Here is an 18,478-nt window from a genome sequence, read left to right as displayed (position 1 = left end):
GGCTTAAAAACCAGGGTGAATTTTGAGGAGCTTTAACGATCATTTGGCTTGTCTTCTGGTTTTGCTCTATGTTATCCCCTGCCTTTTGGTTTGATTAAGTTCGATCTTCTTGACCCAAAAAGAGATCTTTGATTTCGGCAGAGGAATCCAGTTCACATGCCGTCGCCTTGCTGTTAATCATGCCTTTAACTTTCATGTTGACGTGTCAATGTTCGGTGAGGGGTCAGAAAACTATTAGTCCGTAGTACCACGTCAGCTATACCATGGTAGTAGTCTATAATTTCTCCGGGCGTAGGAAGTCCACTATCGCATTAAATCCACCCTAAACCCTACACCCTAAACACTAAACCCTATATATAAAAAATACACTTTACTCTCTCCAGACAAGAAATCTAGGTACTTGGTAGCCTAGTTAGTAAAATCACGTATAATATGTGTATTATACATGTATATGAAGATACTTTTCAAAAAAACTTTCGTTTTCCATGTAAGTGTACGGAAATACATTTTTGTTTCTTTAAAACAGGATCCTTTCTTCTTTTTAGAAGGGTATTACTAATCGGTCTAGCGAGTGTCGACTATAAGTTAAACAAAATTTAGAAAACAATTTAAACGTAAAGGCTCATGAATTTACAATATGGAAGAATTGACCCAAGCGACCAATGCACTTGACATAGCCGCAATTATGTACAACACAATGATAGCTATAGCTGTCGTTTTAGTTCCTAATGCTCATAGTTTTACAAGGAGTGTAATCAGCATCAGTGCCCAATGCTTCCAATGGTAATAATATGTAGTACTATGTCAATGAAGCCAGTCGATGAATTCACCTGGAATGATCTGCTGCATACAATATGTTCTGCCACAACTTCGGCAACAGGGCCTTTTAACATCAAGCGGTCTGCACTTCTCAACAAATTCTGAAAATCAATACTCCAATCAACCATAACACAAGGGGAAAAGCCATCTACATTTTTAGCGAATCACATATACATGCAACAGAAGCTAAAAAGTCAATATTCTCCCCTTCTTTTCCCAAGAAATTTCACTGACAGAAAGGGTGTCATTTACTGCAATCACAAAGTCCTGACAAACTCCAATACTTCGCAGCCAAAATATATTACATTCATAGAATAAAAGATTCTGAAACTTAGAGCCCACATTACAAAGGGAGGTTTTCAATAGTTATTGTATTCACTTGCAGTGTTCAAAAGTTAATTAGCATTTAAATTATTTGATTGCAAATACTAAACCCCAGAACATCTTTCTATTTTTCTTAGGAAAAAATTATGCACAATTCTTCCTGTCCACTTTGTCTAATTGTAAAAACAGTTATTTTTAATAATTAAAATGCATTTTCCAGAAACTATAGTGTAAGTCATCAACAGAATGCCAAAAAAAGATAACAACTTCAACCCAGAGGTACTTATAAGTTTCAGCGACTATTAAAAAGCCGTATTAAAAGGAAAATGAGAACATCAAGCTTGTGGATATACCTTAATGCTAAATCTCTTTACTGCATGAGAGCTCAAGTAATCGTATAAGAATGTCATGTTGTAGGCCGTGTCATAGTAGATAAACCACGTCCGACAGGGAAAACTCCTGAAAAGCCTTCATCTGATTCTTCGACTTCTAAAGAAGAGGACATTGCAGGTTCATGAGATAAAGCAAGCATGTAGAACTGATAAATGGACCCAACTCTAAATGATGAGGCAACATCAGACTCGGTAGACACATCCAAAAGGAGAAAAAAAGTTGATATTTTTATGAGGTCTCATTGCCACTCTATTTGAAGTCAAAAAACATTGTTGATTGGTTAAAGATAATCCACTACATCTTTAAAACGTTCAATGACGGCTTGGCAAGAGTTCAACACAGTACAAAATATGTCCTCACCAGTCATTTCGTCACCAGCCTGAGCTCCAGCCACCCCAATGCACGAGTATATAAAATCATCATCGACTTTCAATTGATCATATGCAAGGTATATGTCTTCAATAGCAGCAACCTCATACAAATTTGTGAGATCTTTGATGCAAGATATGTCCTGGACCAAAATAGCACTATGAAACATAATGTCGTGATGAAAATAGTGTTTATTTTGATTGTTTTGGCTATTACTTGATTTTTGATAAACTAAATGGCAACCTCAAGGAATTATGAATCACAGTGATAATTTCAGCCCTAACACAGGAAAAGATTGATTGCAACCCACTTCTACGTTTTTGATGAGTATCCTCTGTAAATGCTAAAGAAATTTTTAGTTTACCTTCCTTGGAACCAAAGAAGCCTGCAAATGAGCTAACAGTCCAAGCCAATATGCATTTGACTTGATCTCAGCATCATGTCGCATTAGAAGGGTCCGTTTTGCCTTTAATTTCGACATAGGTCAACAAACAAGAGACGTGGTCAAGAGAATTCCATTTAAGTGAAGAAAACAAAATGGGATAAAAAATTAAAAACTAACCCACCCTGTCCAACTCCCTTTGGGAAATCTTGTTGCCATGCAAACCTCTAAGGACATTCTTGCATGCATCGACAGCTTTGTGAACCTGAATATTTATTAGACCTAAACAGGTGAAGAGAGTGCAAATGATAGAAAATATTTTGCTCGAATATATACAACTACAACATACACACCTTGTCAGGGGTTGATGTTACAGATATGACATACCATCCAAGATTGAGCCTATCGAAGAGGTTCAACTCGAATGATACATCATATGTCAATCCAAGAGAATCTCTGACTGTCGTAAAAAGCCTGTGAAAAGTGGATGGAAAATTTCACAGCAGTGAAAATAACAAGAAATATTCCTTAATCTTACATAGTATCTAAAAAATGTATGGTACAAACTCCTAGTGCAATTAAATACTGCATTTTGTGAAGTTCAGATAATGTATGGTACAAACGACTAATGGGTTAGCGAAAACCACTGGCAGTTATTGATGAACATAATTGCACGGCATAGAGAAATAACACATTTTACTCATAAATTCAGAGCATGCAGATAATGAAGAAAGATGAACACATTTGCAGATAAACTTGAAGTTCATATGCATACTTTGTACTGTGCAGAGAAAATTACCTAGAATTTATAATCTCAGCCAGGAGCCCCATTGTGATGCCAAAGAAAAGGGGATGACCACGAAGTTTTCTTCGCAGATCCTTCTGAATATCCTTATCCACCATAAGCAGCTCCTCCGATTTCAGTTCTGCAACCATATAAGAAATTATAGCCACAACACATAAGTACTTATATATATATTTTTTTGAATAGACATAAGTACTTATATCAATAAGCCGCAAATTCAAAACCTAATTCCAGATTTCATAAACTTGCCATCATTAGTTGAAATATGAATAATTGACTGAAAGAGATCTTTGCCATCGACTGTAAAACCCCAACGGTTTGGTGCAGGGCCTGCAATATAGGCACATGCTCTCTCATCTGTATCTTTCAAGAATACCTGCTTAAAAAGAAATGAAGCATGAGCACAATTCAAAGTATTACAGAAATTCCACCATCCAAAGTGGCAAGGATTAAGTACACTCACTTGCTGAGACTGCAAATCAGAAGGAGATGGTCGAAACACAACCGGATTATACTTATTCTCCGTCTCATAATTCCCTGTCGATCTAACAGTTCCCAAGTAATCAAGAACACAAGACTCAACATCCTCCTCAGAGAAGTCCCCAACAATACTTACCTAAAAAACAAGCAGACGCAGCCATATATAAATGAGAAATGTTGTATAGTATAATTTTATTGTTGTGTGCATAATTTGTAGAACCAAATCAGCAAAGTACACACCTCCATGTTATTGCCTACAAATTGTTTCATCACTGCATCCTTTACAGATTGCAAAGATAAATCTTGCAAAGACTTTGGTGTAGGCTCCACAAACCGCTCATCTCCGTCCATCATTGCTAACATGAGTTTGTGAGCAGTTGAACGCTCCAAGCTTTTGGGAATAGACCGATAATAAGACAAATACAATTGCCTTGCTCTATCAAATGCATCATCCAGCCAGACACTGTGCTGCAAGTCAGCAAGCACTACCGTCAATCATGCATTATAAATTCATCCTGCATACATCTCTAATGGGAGGCCTCCTATGAAGCCGAAGTTACAACAACATTGAGTCCAAAACATGTGGACAACAACCAAGACAAGAATGCCCTACAGAATCCACAAATCAGCATGGAGACTACCAAGTTTTGATGGGTTACCTCAAGTACCATATGAAGCAACTGGAAAGCCGCACGCATTCCATTATCTCTTAATGTGAAACGGAATTCCATAGAAATAAATTCCTCGGTGGACTCTAATGAGCAGTTAATCAGGTGATTCACACAGAACAGTTCTACCTGAGGATAACAGTATGCATACATGAGACAAAATCTCAGGAAAATGAGGGAAGTGGATTTTAAAATGGAAAAAATGGCACGATCCTAATTTAAATAATAATTACAAATAGCATATGAATAATCAGTGTACTTAGTAATCAGCTGCATGCCACATAAATTTTGCTAGATATTGTCTAGATATTTAAAAAAAATAAAACTTGCATATTATTGAAAATACACCAGCTATTTGCTCTTCCAACAACTACTTGTGAGGTTGAGAAAGCTAATTTACATAATGACCATTTGTGGTACCTAACTTACTTACCAAACATCTACCTCAGATATATAATTTACAATTTAGTGATAAGTTCATGAGGAAATAATCTCCTGTGCAGAAGTAAAGACCTATTTGGAAGTGCTTCTAGAATAGCTAAAAGCGCTTTCAGGTAACTACAAACACTCCTACAAGCGCTTCTGACAGCATTTGGCAGAAAAAAATAAAAGTGGACTGGATTATAAAAGCACTTGGAAGTGCTTTTTGGAGAAGCACCTACCAAGTGCCTTTCTTCATGAAGCACTTGGATTTTAATGAAAAAAAGTGCTTATGAACAGAACTGCTTCCTCCATAAGCACTTCATGGGCCCTAATTTAGCAATACCGAAAAAAAAAAAAAAAAAAACCATGCATCTAATATATATGAACCTTTTGGGCAAGGGAGGAACTGACATACCTGCTCCCTCGAAAAGTTTCCAACACGACCTCCCTCACTAAGAGTACGTACGCCCACAACAACAGAACCTCTTGACTCATAACTTTCAGCTGCTCGTCCACCACCAACTATAAGCCGCATTACACCTCCCCTAGCCTCACTTTTTGAAATCTGTGATTGAAAAAATATATTAATTGTTATTTTTAGTAACAATCTTTACTCATCCATGTTCTCATTGATATTAACTGAGATGACATTTCAACACCATAATCATCTACAATAATTTTTTTTTTTCAAAAGAAACAAAATTTTATTGCAAAAGAGCAGAAAAAAAATACAAGACAGCGAGCGTGGCCTAGAGAGCCACCAGAACCAACATAAAAAGAACAACGAACTAAGACATCTACGCTACAATATAACAGCATTCCAATCTAAATGAATAAGCTGGAAACTGATATCCTTAAATTCTGAGGAAGATGAAACCCAAAGCGAAGCCCAAAAATGAATTCGGTCCCATAACTGATCAATCTCGTCACCTTTAAAATTATAAAAAATTATTCTATTTCTCTCCCCACACTACCCAAAACACTGCCATCATTGCGCAATATCCCCAGAACTACAGTCCTTATTCCTCCAAAAAAGTTAAACTGATCCCCCAACATGTCACCACAAGACAAGTTATTCCCCCACACAATCCCAGCCACCTGAGACATTCTCGCCCATAAAGATGGCAAAACAGAAATAAATGGTCCACCGCCACCTTTACACATAACACACCAGTTAGGAGAAAAATAAAAGCAAGGCCTTCTTCTTTGAATCAAATCACAAGTATTTAACTTACCATGAGCAATTAACCAAGCTAACACTCTTACCTTTGGGGGGAACTTTAGCTTTCCAGATTGCAAGTAGTTAAACCCTAAAGCAATTAACCAAACTAACACCATAATCATCTACAATGATGTATCTCATGATTACATCGCACCACCCTTTCACAGATCTCCCTATTTCAATCTTCTTGCATTTTACGACGACAGGCAACAAAAATTTCATCTTATTTTGTATTAGCAACAAACTTTCATTAATAAACTTGAAAACAATACAAGTGATGTAGGACGGAAGTGTTGGGCTGCTGTTGGGTCTCTGTCGTAGAGCAAAACCACACTAGAAAAGGAATTTCCAACAATGAACAACAAAGAAAGAGAGAGATAAAACAACAGGATCAAAGTTGGAAGGTCCATAGATGAAATCTAGTCAAAGAGACCCACAAGAAACTCAATAATCCGATTCTCTTGGAAAATTTAAAACTGCACACAGAGTCTCTTAATAGAGTATTTAAACTAGAGTTACAGCAGTTCTAGCATCCTAGTCTTTATTACTTAAATAACTATTTAATCTTGGCAGTTCTAGCATCCAATGACAAACTATACGAATACAGAAACTAACCCACCTTAAAATAACCAAATCTTAAAAATCAACAGATCCCATTACCATATAAACATAAGACGAGATACCTTGTAATTTACAGAAATTCCATTTGAAAGGCGACACTGAGTGATCCCCGTTTCTCTGTCATAAACTTCGGTCACATTTGTTTCTGGACTAAAGGGAATGAAGGATGGCATGCGCTCCTGCCTTAATTCCTGTAACTGCAATGATGATATCAATTCTTTTGGCACCTCAAGCTGCACAAATAGGAGAGAAAATGAATCAGCCATAAATCAAATTGGACAGAAGAGCGAGCTAAGTTTATATGGAAAGACACCTCTGGCTCAGGTTCAATGGGTTCCTCCAATCCAGCTTTTATAGCAGCTACAATCTCACTAGGGGAAATAGCGAACTCAGTTTCACCCTTCCCCTCAACATGCACTTTCTTTGGAACACAAGCAACAATCGCTGCAGGAAGAGGTGCCGTAGGATTTCCAAAATTAGAAACGAATTCCAACACCTTGGCGCCAATGGAGTTGGTCTACACAACAAAAAATTGAAATTATATGAGATATAAGAACAGAGGATTAAACTAAACTTTAGTTCATCAATCTCACTGCACCGGCATTGCCTCAATAATATCAACCCAATTTTATCCTCTACTTGTCTATCCATGATTAACGAAAATACATAATTTACTTCAACAGAGGATTGAGTGAAATGCATTACAAGTTCTTAACCAAGAAAAGAAACAAAAATTCATTTATATTACATTATATATCTATATTATTAACATACATATAATATACAAATTATACATTAAGTACAGTCTTACTAGATCTATCTTGCATTCCTTTATATATGTCGCTAAAAATATACTTAAGGTACCAACATGACCCCAAAAGTATTCTAATGTAGCGAACTAGCCTACTCGTAACACATACCAGAGTGAAGTGCCATCTTGGCAACATTGATATGGCATATTAGTACGTGGCATAAAAATAGGGCAGTAAGAATAAGCTGCTGTCCAGCGGCCCAAAAGGAGATTCAGATATTATGTTTATTCTCTTGCATCATCACAGTATCAAGTGACACTAACAAATGATAATGTGATGCAGGGCAGCGGCTATAAGCTGCTGTCCAGCAACCCAAATATACCCAAAATACAGTGGATAGAAGGATAAAGCAGTAGAATCGAAGTTGGAACGAAGATAACTGAGTTCTAGGGCAAAATCCCAATAGAAACTCTACAGACTAAAGTCTGAAATTATATTCATCAACAAAAACTAAATACAAGAGTCTCTTAATAGCCTATTTATACTAGAATATAGAAAACCTAATTGGCATAGGAAATTAAAAACCTAAATAGGAAATTAAACCAAATCCTAGTAAGAATAGGAAAACAAGTAATAAAATAACCTATTAATTTAATATAACTAAAACTTAGCCTTATTGGTTGATGCCCACTTAGATTAGGAAAGTCTACTAGATGCTCCTGCATCAACTCCACCGGGTTGGGAAGAATTCTTCCTCGAATTCCAATCGTTTGGTGAGAACTGCCTAGACATAACCTCGTCTTAGATAAGTTGTCCATAGAACTTTGGCCTTGATATTGAACCTTCCCACTCCAAAGAAATAGATATTTAGAATATCTGATCCTTCTGGAACAGTACCAGATATCTTCTGCAGCCAAGCTCTCAGCCCAAAAACTCTTCACGCCAAAAACCAGTAGTCTGACAATGTCAATGACGTTCTTGGTAGTTTGCAAATTAAAAGAATCAATCCCAAGAAAATCAGCACACTCATAAGTATCACCTTCGAAGGAATTCATCTCATCTCCAACAATTCCCTCAAGAATTTCTTGAATCACCTTTCCTTCGAACGTGGGTTGATTGTGTTGCTTCAAAAGTTCAAACCCAACTTCTTTGTGATTCACTGCCTTCAATATGACACCATATTCAGCTCGTTTACTCTCACCGAATACCTTGTCAAAAGCTTTCTCAATTCCCAAACAAACTTCAAAATCTTCTTCCAAACAACGGTCAAACATGGGAGGGTTTTCTAAATTTAGGAGATTGTCATTTTCCAATTTATTTGAAGCTCCCTCAACATCCTTCTTAGCAACAAGTGGATACACAGATGCCACCTCCTTACTCTCAGTGTCAAACTTAAGGGCTCTCAAATGACCATTAACCCTTGCATCTTTAGGAGCATGGCAGAATCATTCTTCAAGCGGCTGCAAAGTCCACTTTCTCCCATCCTTATAGAATGAATACGTGTTAGCTTTAGTAGAATGCATCATGTCTTTGTCAAACAACCATGGTCTTCCCAATAAGATATGACATGCGTTTGTGGGAACAACATCACACCAAGCTTCATCCTCAACGGTATTACCAATAGTGAATTTAACCAAACACTTTGAAGTGATTGGTCCCTCTTTTCCCTTTCGAAACCATGCAACCTTGTAAGGATTATGATGCTTCTCAATTGGTAACTTCAATTTTTCTACTGCCTCCTTTGAGATAATGTTTTCACTACTTCCTCCATCAAGAATCACGTTGCACACCTTTCCCCCACAAAGGACTCGTGTTTGGAATATATTATATCGATGCCGATCTTCTTCCTAAATTTTGGGAGTTGTCATCACTCACCTTACCAATAAACATTCTCCTTCAACTGGTAAGAGATCAATAACTTCCTCTTCATTGCCATAAACATCATACGCTGGTTTTGGAAAGTTGATCTTATCACCTACCAAATTTATTCTTCTTTGTGGACAAGCGTAAAGATTTATGCCCTACCTCTCCGCAATTGAAACATCGAGCTTGTGAAGTACTTCCAGCCTTGGAATCCTTGACATTAGCACTGTTCAGAGTATGAAATTGTGTTATTTCCTTCCTCTTTTCACTCTTATCAGCACCCAAGTTCCTACCACCTATTCGGGTACTTGGATTGGCTTCTTCATTACTTTGGATGCCATGAATAGCAACAATATCTCTTTGCCAACCCGTATCTGGGTGGCTAGAAACTGCTCTCTTTCCACCACGAAGCGATTGTCTTCACTCCATTAATGCATATTGTCGAGCATCTTCAAGGTTAAACAAACGAACCACTCCCATCTCATCTCAAATTGTCTGGTTCAAACCAGAAAGATAATAGGATGTCATCTGTTCATTAGTCTCATTCAAACCAACTTGAATTGAGAGATTATTAAATTCTGACGTATATTCTTCAACAGACATGTCTCCTTGCTTTAAGTTATGAAACCGCTCATATAACTCCAAGGTATAATCACCCGGTAAAAACTGCTTTCGTAACTTGGACTTCATACGATCCCATGTGTTGATCTTCTGCTTCCCTTGCTGAGCACACTGCTCTTCAACTCTCTTCCACCATTGAAGCACGGTACTCTTCAATTTAAGCTTTACAAACAACACCTTGCGATATTCTGCCATAGGCTTCCATTCAATATAATTCTCTAGACTTGCCTCCTAATCCAAATAATCTTCGATATGCATCTTTCCATAGAAATCAACAACTCCAATTTTAATTCCTCCACCATTCAAATCCAACGCACGAACCAACCGCGCTTCCAATCCACCTCGATGATCATCACCATGGTTTCCAGCTTCATGAAAAGGTTTATCAACTTCCGTCTCGTCTTCATATTCATCCTCACCACCACCTTATCCACTTCCGTGTTCTTTTGTTTAATAAATTTCATTTCTTCTAAAAAAAAAAAAAATCATCCTCACCACCACCTTCCGGAATGTGTAAGGGTTCGCGGTTGTGTTCCGGAATCTCCATATAGACATCCGCACATTCCTATCGTTGGAGGGCTTGCACCGCTCTCGACAAGTCTTCCATCATACGCCGCATCTCAGCCATCTCTGTGTGTTGGGCTTGGTTCCCTCGTCCACAACCTCTAGCACATCCAACCATGCTGTAGAACAAGGATTAACCTAGGCTCTAATACCAATTTGATGCTGTCCAGCGACCCAAACATACCCAAAATACAGAGGATAGAAGGATAAAGCAGTAGAATCGATGTTGGAACGAAGATAACTGAGTTCTAGGGCAAAATCCCAATAGAAACTCTATAGACTAGAGTCTGAAATTATATTCATCAATAAAAACTATATACAAGAGTCTCTTAATAGCCTATTTATACTAGAATATAGAAAACCTAATTGACATAGGAAATTAAAAACCTAAACAGGAAATTAAACCAAATCCTAGTAAGAATAGGAAAACAAATAATAAAATAACCTATTAATTTAATATAACTAAAACTTAGCCTTATTGGTTGATGCCCACTTAGATTAGGAAAGTCTACTAGATGCTCCTGCATCATAATGATTTTGAACATTACCTCTTCAAGAGTAACTGTTCCGGCAACAGCAACCAAACTCTCATGTCCTTGCCTCTGATCCATCACTGTATGGCCAAGCGCATCACTCTCCATAATGAAATCCAAATTATCAACAGAAGATACATTATCTATCATAGCTGCCAGATGTTCACTATCTTTTAATAAAGCATCCATGTAGCGAGTTAATTCACCCTTAGTAACACCAAATTCTTTGAGCCTTCTAACCTGCACCAAATAAAGCATAACATCAAGTTTATATAAACGTATCTGTAACAAGATACGGAAATTCACTGGGACTGAGCCAACTACGAAGTTTGTTCTTTCCAAGCTTGAGCAAGAAAGATACAAGAAAAGTGCAGTCCCACAGAGCAAGATATCATGGTGGCCTATCATTATGTTTATCTCATAACTTAAAAAACATTGATTTTAGATTCATGTGTTCCAAATAATGACAAAACTAAAATAAATATAATAAGAGGTGAAAAAGATGACTTATCTCCCTCAAGAGTACATTTTGACCACCACGATAAGAAACCCAAGCTACCATTAGTTTAGACAGCAGAATTTACTCTAAAACTGAGTTAATTAAACAAAACTTGCATCCATGACATCATCTTTTAAAAGAAAAAGAGAAAAAAAGTATACAACTTTCTTGAAGTTACAGAAAATGTCCAATTGCGGACAAGTGGTCCACCAATTAGACACCAGTACAAACTTTGTCTAAACTGACAACATGCAAACTACACTTAAAAAACCCAGAAACAAGCTCCCCTTTCAGAGTGTATGGCAGAGCAAGACAGAAATACCAACCTCTTGGACAGCAACTCTTATTGCACTTTGCCAATTCTTGGGTTCAGCAGTTACTGTAAGAGTGGTGACGGTACATCCTTCCCTTCCAGAGTCACTATGATCCAATTCAATTGAAGTAAATGGTGGATTTGAACTCTGCCATTTGTAAAGATTAGCAAACTTACAAAGAGCTGCATGGTTTTTCAAGCTAATACATAGTGCATAACATGATTTCGGGTATACAATAATAAAACATTTCAGATCAACCAGCTGATGATGCAAGGAAGAAAGAAATTTGTAACTATTCTAGGCGTAGGTGCAAGGGTAAAAATTAGGCTAATTTTTTTTATCTACTAGAATTAGAATTAAGAGATTCAAGTATTCATTTACAGTAACTTACGTGTAAAATTATTATGGTATTGCAGTATTTTACTATGCAGGGATTCCCTGCATAATTAGGCCTTATTATTATTGGATTGGAGAGTTTTCATATTGTGAATATAGAATAACAATTGTAATTGGAGACTTTTCACATTAAATTGAGAAAGCAAACATAAAGTTGAAGAGTTACTGTTCCTCTGTCCTAGATCTACTTCTCTCCCTCACTTTTTCTCTCTTCTATTCTATTCTTGCTTCTACAAATCAAATTTTATTACCACCATGATTGGATGATGCAAATATTCAATTTGAACTTAAATGAAATAGATAACTGATTACTTACTAAAAACAATACGTTAAAAACGAGATTTGCAGACAAATTGCAAGATATTATGACAACCGCTTATCAGTTATAACTTATAACCACAGGCATTGTGGTACAGAAAGTTCAACATCCCTACATATAAAAAGAGAAAGCCTCTAATATCTTCATGGACAACTTTGGTGGGGTGCGATCTTGACTCTTTTGTGTACTGTTTAGTTGGAAAGAAACTGTGAATTATTTGATTTTGCTTTGAAGGTTACCCTCCTTGATTTTGACCAACTTCTTGTATTTTATTTGTATATTTCTTCTTTTTTCTTTAATTAAGCTTGTATTTATATATATATAAAATTAACAAGCAAAACCAAATTAATAAAACAGCTAATTAAAGCAAAGCAGTGACATTTTTCATAGTGGAAACTGGAACTTGTACACGTAACACTAAAATTGCACCTTGTATCTTGTATTAATTCGGAAATGCAAAGCAGATAGAAATATTCTCTTCATTAGAACATTTCGCAAGTCACCAAATGTTTGAACCCTGCTCACAGGAATCTGCAGCGGTTCCATAAAAAAGTTAAGAGAGAGAGAAAGAGAATGGTAACTAAATCTGTAAGGCACAAAACAACCAAATTACTAAGGATATATCAAACAAGAAAAATATTCATAATAGCCCAACAGAAACGCAACTTAGCACATAATTAGAAGAAACTCTACAAAACCCCTTATACCTTGCAGAACATATTAAATGAAAAGTTTTGAATCAATTCATGCTGAAAAATCTGTGGAGGCTTCAAATCCGTACTACTTCCAGGGAGTGACCAATTGTGCTTCACAGGAGGACGAACTGTGTGCCTTTCCTTTTTAAAGATTTTAGCTTGATCAACAGAATTAGATGACCTTTCATTAGGTAAACTTCCAGTCAGCCCAACTGAAAACTTGGGCACAAGGAAACTAGCCATTGCACCAAAAGCACTAGGAGCAGGTGCAGAAACTGCCTCATTTTCTAGGCCAGTTTGTCCAAAGACAGCCTGCAATAAAGCAACCAATTTTATTCAATTTATGACTCTAAAAGTGAATGCAAATTACTCATCTACACACAATTAAAGTCATTCAGTAAGTGAACTCTTGCATACTTCAATTTGGTAAATCGTTTTTGAGATGTTATCAATATCCCCAACAATGTATAAGGTTGCATTTGCGGGGAAGTACCAACGCTCATGGAATTTCCTTATTTTATCAACATCCCACTTCTTAATTTGCTCTTCTAATCCAATTGGGAACCTTTTGCTCAGCTTGTTTTCAGAATGCAGATGTTGTAATAACTGCACTCGATCAAACGTGTAAAAGTTAAGATAAAGCTAGGCAAGACAAATATATTAACCAGCTAAGAGAAATAACAAAACTCCCTAGGCAAACCTGGCAGTCAACGCGATAATCTATGGTATTCATCATCTGTAATTCTGAAAGTATAGCACTCCGTTCTTTTTCAACACGAGAAGAAAGGAATTTCGGGTGAAAAGCAATCTGTACACATGCATGAAGCACAAGTAGATAAGAACTCAAAGGTTACAAACTTCCAATTCAGTCTTTTGTTTTTCTCTAATTTCATTTTTTCGTCTAAAGCATCATATAATCGTCAATATATGTATAAGACTAGCTCATATAGAAAAATCAATCATTCATACCTCATTTAAAGCATCCAGTACGTATGGAAGTAGATCTCCATCAGAATCCTGGAAAGCAAAATATAATCGTCAATATATGTATAAGACCTAGGTTGGAAGAACAATATACAAATTAGCTTAAAGTGTTGATTATTATTTTCTACTTTTGCAAAAACATCATAAAGTTTCACACCAACAGCTTACATTCTGTTCGATATACATATCACAACTACAACAACTATGATTACCAGCTCTGTTATATTGCTTGGTATTGACATACATAAGACCACAAATACTAAAAATGACAAAAACTCAATTACAGAATATTGGTGTAACAGAAAAGGGACCTTTGAACTAACGGGTGAATGGATGTGAAACACTGTATGATGGAAGTCAGTGTAAGCATTAGATCGAGCCCCTGTCCCAAGAAGTTTCTCACGTTTCTTACTTCCAAGGAAAGCAACATGTTCAATCATATGTGCAATTCCTTGCTCATCGTCTTCCTCATCGATTGATCCGACATGAACTTCCATGTGTGCTTCAAACCTAAAACTCCAACAAATGTGCTCTATTTGAGATATGAAATTATCTTATAAATAAGCTGCACATGAAACCTGGCCTTTCTATTTTCTACATAACCATAAAGCATAAGCCAACTAGAAGTAGTCCTGTAGAGATGCCAAACCTGTTTGGTGGAACTTTATTTGGTAAGATCAGATAGCGCAGCCCATTTTTCAGTTGTCCTCGATACAACTTTGGATGAGATGGAATTTCAGAACTTAAAAACCCCTCTAACTCTGTTTTTCCTACTCCAGGATATAATAAATCCAGATCCTGTTTCTCCAGAATACCATCTTGCCAGGCTGTACTTGCTGCGTGTGGCTCATCTGGACCCACGGTTGCGTATGGAAGGTGATCATGCTTCGCCTAAAAATTATATGGACCACAATAAGTAAGAAAGAAGTTGTCTTGAGAGCATGAGCAGAATGTTTCCTGTTGGAACCTCCAAAACTGCATCAAGAACTGTGAAGTGACAACGAGAGTTTCTTAAAAGTTCACTGATAATCAACATACTAGATGGTGTGAAACAGTTTAAGTTTCACATTGTAATTTTTTTCCCAAATTATTGTTTAATGAATGCAACATACAAAGAACGTGTCTGTGAAATTCAATCAAGCTGAACAGAAAGAATGCTGCTCTGAGCTGAATCATTATTGTACATTCTCAATCAGTTGCATAGATTCTGTAATTTACACTTCTAGGGTCCAGACGGAGAGACATTAGAGATAGTTCATGTGAATTTGTTGAAATAATGATTTATTTAATATTAATAGTTTTCAACCTGGCTAGTAATATTATATGTTATCATAAATGCACACACATTATAGACATACTGTACAAACATATCCGAAAACACCAGATAATAGTCAAACACAAGACATAAAATGCAAGATGCATCAACAGAAGGAAATTCGTTGTTCACTACTTACAGCAGCATTGTCAAGTTTAGGCTTGGACAAACAAATAGAAGTTTTGTCATTAAAGACACTTGGTGTAGATGTCCTAAGGCGATGACGACTTCTGTTTTGGGAAAAAGAGCTAGAAATGTAGTTATCCTTTCCTGGAAAAAGTGCTTCAGTCACTGGCTCTCTGAGCATGGAGATACATTGTTCCCAAGTATTAGTTTTCTTTCTATGTAAGCCTGATCTACCAGCACCAACTTCGAGCAGACGCCTTTTACCCACAAGAAAATGCCCAAGAGCAAAAGTGAATAAAAGTTACCGTTTATATCCAATGAAGAATATAGAGGGCACTGAAAATTGTGGTTACATAATATAGAAGAACATTCACAACAGCTATATATTCAGGTCCACACCACACAGTTATGAACATATAAACCGGTAGTGAGTTGCATACTAGTCAATACATGTTATCTTATGGATAGGTGGGTTGAACTGAAATACAACCAGTTGATTAGTTGTGTTAAACAGTCAACACCATTTCAACATGAACACGACCATGCTTGATACTAAGTTATCAGCCCCATAATATTGTGTAGGTTTCAAACTGGGTTATCGCAGTCTGTCAAAAATAGTCATCCCCAATTTCTACTCTTCATCATGTTCAACAGGGAATTAGTAAATCTTGTTATCCATGCCTAATAATACCAAGGCAGTAACCTCTTTCTTGTTTCGGAATGTTTTTTTCCTTTTTAAATCCTTGAACGGTGGTTCTATCAGAAACCATATTTAATGAAAACGCTTAAACTATCAATCTGATCTGATACCTATATACACAAAACCCAACTCTTCATCTTCCCTCTCCACAACCCATATATGTCTAAACTTTGGCTAAGGATTTTCCTGTTCGCACAATTTGATTGCAAAGTAGAATCCACTTCACATCGTTGTTTCGGAGCCTTTTTAACAAAGTGCACATGTGTATTAATTGCTTCAAACTAATATTGCTTTGGGTTTTCTTTTGTAGGTTTGATTAGCCAATTAGGGTATGGTGGCTAATCAAATTTACTTGTTCTTACGTTGTCCATGTGCATTGAGAATGGGTTGGCGATTAGTCAGGGCGGCAGGGATTAATTGGGTTATTCCTCAGTCATGTTCAAATATTCTTTGTGATGTATATGCGTCTTGGTGGTGGAAGGAAGGCAAGAATTTTGGGGAATTGTGATGTGTTAGCTGTCTTTCGGGAATTTGGTTTGTGATAAATAGAAGAATATTTGAAAACTAAAGAGGGGATGTAGAGGAGAGTTTTTGGGAAAAACTCAGGTTCGGGGCATCCTTATGGGCTTCTCTTTCTCCAGCCTTTAGGGATATTTCATTTTCTGTAATTTATTAGATTGAGAAGCTCATGTAGGATAGTTTGTAGAATTGTATTACAATGTAAGAGGTGTTTTTGTATTTGTTTTTGAGGGCTGTATCTTTTGTTGGTGGACCTCTGGTTCACTAAGTTTTGTATTGTCTTTTTCATCTCTTTAATATAATATTGTTTCTCATAAAGAAATAAAAAATTAGCCAACCAACCATAACTGTAAAAATTTGGTTGTCTTGAACTGAACAAACTTGTCTAGCCCGACCAAACCAAAAGAAATTTGAAAATAAAAACAAAAGACTAGCTTTAGCATACTGGAATTTATCGCACTTCATATCATCATTCTTGTTCTATTATGTATATGTATACACACAGAGGGATGCCCTCTGAAAGTGCCCAGCATCTATATAAATCTGAGCAAACAACAAACACAGTCTACCTCAAAATCAAATAATGTAAATGACATAACTTGTAAAGGTGGTGGTGAGGGCGGGCTTGGAGTCCCTTCAGTGAAATCAAGAGGGAAGAATCAATAAATTTAAGAGATTGAAGAATCGGCCGAATGAAACAAGATTATGTTCGACCAGACCAGGAAAAGAAAACAAAGATGATGAGGTGATGATGGTTTGGGAAGGGTAAAAAGAGTTTGAACTATGGGGATGGGTTAGAAATAGCACCATATAAAATGGAAGGTGGGTCAACTGAAAAGGGCTAACAAAGCAAAAAAACAAAAAACAAAAAAAACAATTACGATGTTTTTAGCAGCAAGTAGAGTAAAGATTCTGCAGTTTTAGTCTATGTTTCACAATGTATACCAAAAATTGACAGAAACCGTGGTGAAAAGCAGATAAAAACAATGGAGGTTTCCAGTGAACTTCGCCGTTACATTTATTGCAAGTGCGTGTAATTCCTTGTCCAGTTACTCAAGAGCTAGCAAGATAACAAGGACTTGGGAATAAACCCTATGAGGAAGAGAGAAAGAGCAAAGAAACCCTAAGGATAGGATTTGAAGGAAACAAGAAATTACCTGGTTGGGGAAAATAAAGATAGACGATTAATATGTACAGGGGTCAAAGGGCCACGAGCACTACGAATACAAACCACCGAATTCACCCGCCTATTCGAATAACTGTCGTCTCTGCTTATTCTCTGCGACGGACGGATTTGTGGCATGTTTCCTACAAGAGAGCTTATGGCCGCCATGGCTCTGCGAGAGAGATATGGCCTTCGATTTTTGATTCAGTTGAGACTTGAGATAAGGGAAGGGAGGTAGAGTTCTAACTTCTAAATTCCAATCCGCCTCCTGTGGAAAGTGGCGTTACACACAAGGGGTCTGTGTGCCGCGCGCGAGGTGCGAGCGAGCGATTAAAATTGGATAACCCTCCTAATCAGTGCATGTGTGGGCTCCACAAGATATGTGTGGGCTAACGAAACGGGTATTGAAGAAAAATAAAGATCAAATATCTGTGAACGGGTTTGTGAATTATAAACAAGTTTAAAATATCAAAGGTATAATACGGTAGTTCAGAAATATGAAAATTTTAATAGAAATATCGGGATATTATTTATATCGATAAAAATTAAATAAAAACTACGAAAATTATAAAAAACACTTGGAATTTTTTATTGAAACTTTGGAAGA

General features: G+C 36.7%; 1 protein-coding gene across 5 annotated transcripts; it reads right to left on the bottom strand.

The window, feature by feature from the left end:
- Nucleotides 1-585: 585 nt before the first annotated feature.
- Nucleotides 586-18,226, bottom strand: LOC103343734 (Insulinase (Peptidase family M16) family protein). Of its 5 annotated transcripts, none has more exons than XM_008247375.2 (25): nt 17,864-18,226; nt 15,501-15,744; nt 14,696-14,937; nt 14,358-14,556; nt 14,032-14,079; nt 13,763-13,870; nt 13,480-13,668; nt 13,075-13,374; nt 12,797-12,898; nt 11,665-11,799; nt 10,855-11,079; nt 6,820-7,023; nt 6,569-6,739; nt 5,079-5,228; nt 4,232-4,369; nt 3,813-4,040; nt 3,556-3,708; nt 3,342-3,468; nt 3,087-3,213; nt 2,641-2,761; nt 2,472-2,552; nt 2,270-2,371; nt 1,897-2,047; nt 1,497-1,632; nt 586-920 (listed from the first exon to the last, which is right to left on the bottom strand). In XM_008247375.2, the coding sequence occupies exons 1-24, from the start codon at nt 18,037-18,039 to the stop codon at nt 1,550-1,552; spliced, it is 3,804 nt and encodes a 1,267-aa protein (XP_008245597.2). In that variant the 5' UTR covers nt 18,040-18,226; the 3' UTR covers nt 586-920; nt 1,497-1,549. The 5 variants fall into 5 exon arrangements, with proteins under 5 accessions (XP_008245597.2, XP_088898283.1, XP_088898282.1 ...); XM_089042157.1 differs by having other exon boundaries at nt 586-906; XM_089042156.1 differs by having other exon boundaries at nt 586-901.
- Between the last annotated feature and the right edge of the window lie 252 nt (nt 18,227-18,478).

The sequence above is a fragment of the Prunus mume genome, linkage group LG8 (genome assembly GCF_029339155.1).
Source record: "Prunus mume cultivar Tortuosa linkage group LG8, ASM2933915v1, whole genome shotgun sequence".
Taxonomy (NCBI): Eukaryota; Viridiplantae; Streptophyta; class Magnoliopsida; order Rosales; family Rosaceae; genus Prunus; species Prunus mume.
Note: the sequence above shows the minus strand (reverse complement) of the source record. Positions and strands in the feature narration are given on the sequence as shown.

Coding starts and splice junctions, on each gene's coding strand:
- LOC103343734 (XM_008247375.2), bottom strand. CDS start 18,039: ATGGCGGCCATAAGCTCTCTTGTAGGAAACATGCCACAAATCCGTCCG. Junction 14,557..14,695: donor AATAAAGTTCCACCAAACAG/GTTTGGCATCTC, acceptor TTGGAGTTTTAG/GTTTGAAGCACACATGGAAG. Junction 3,214..3,341: donor TCATATTTCAACTAATGATG/GCAAGTTTATGA, acceptor ATATGGTTGCAG/AACTGAAATCGGAGGAGCTG.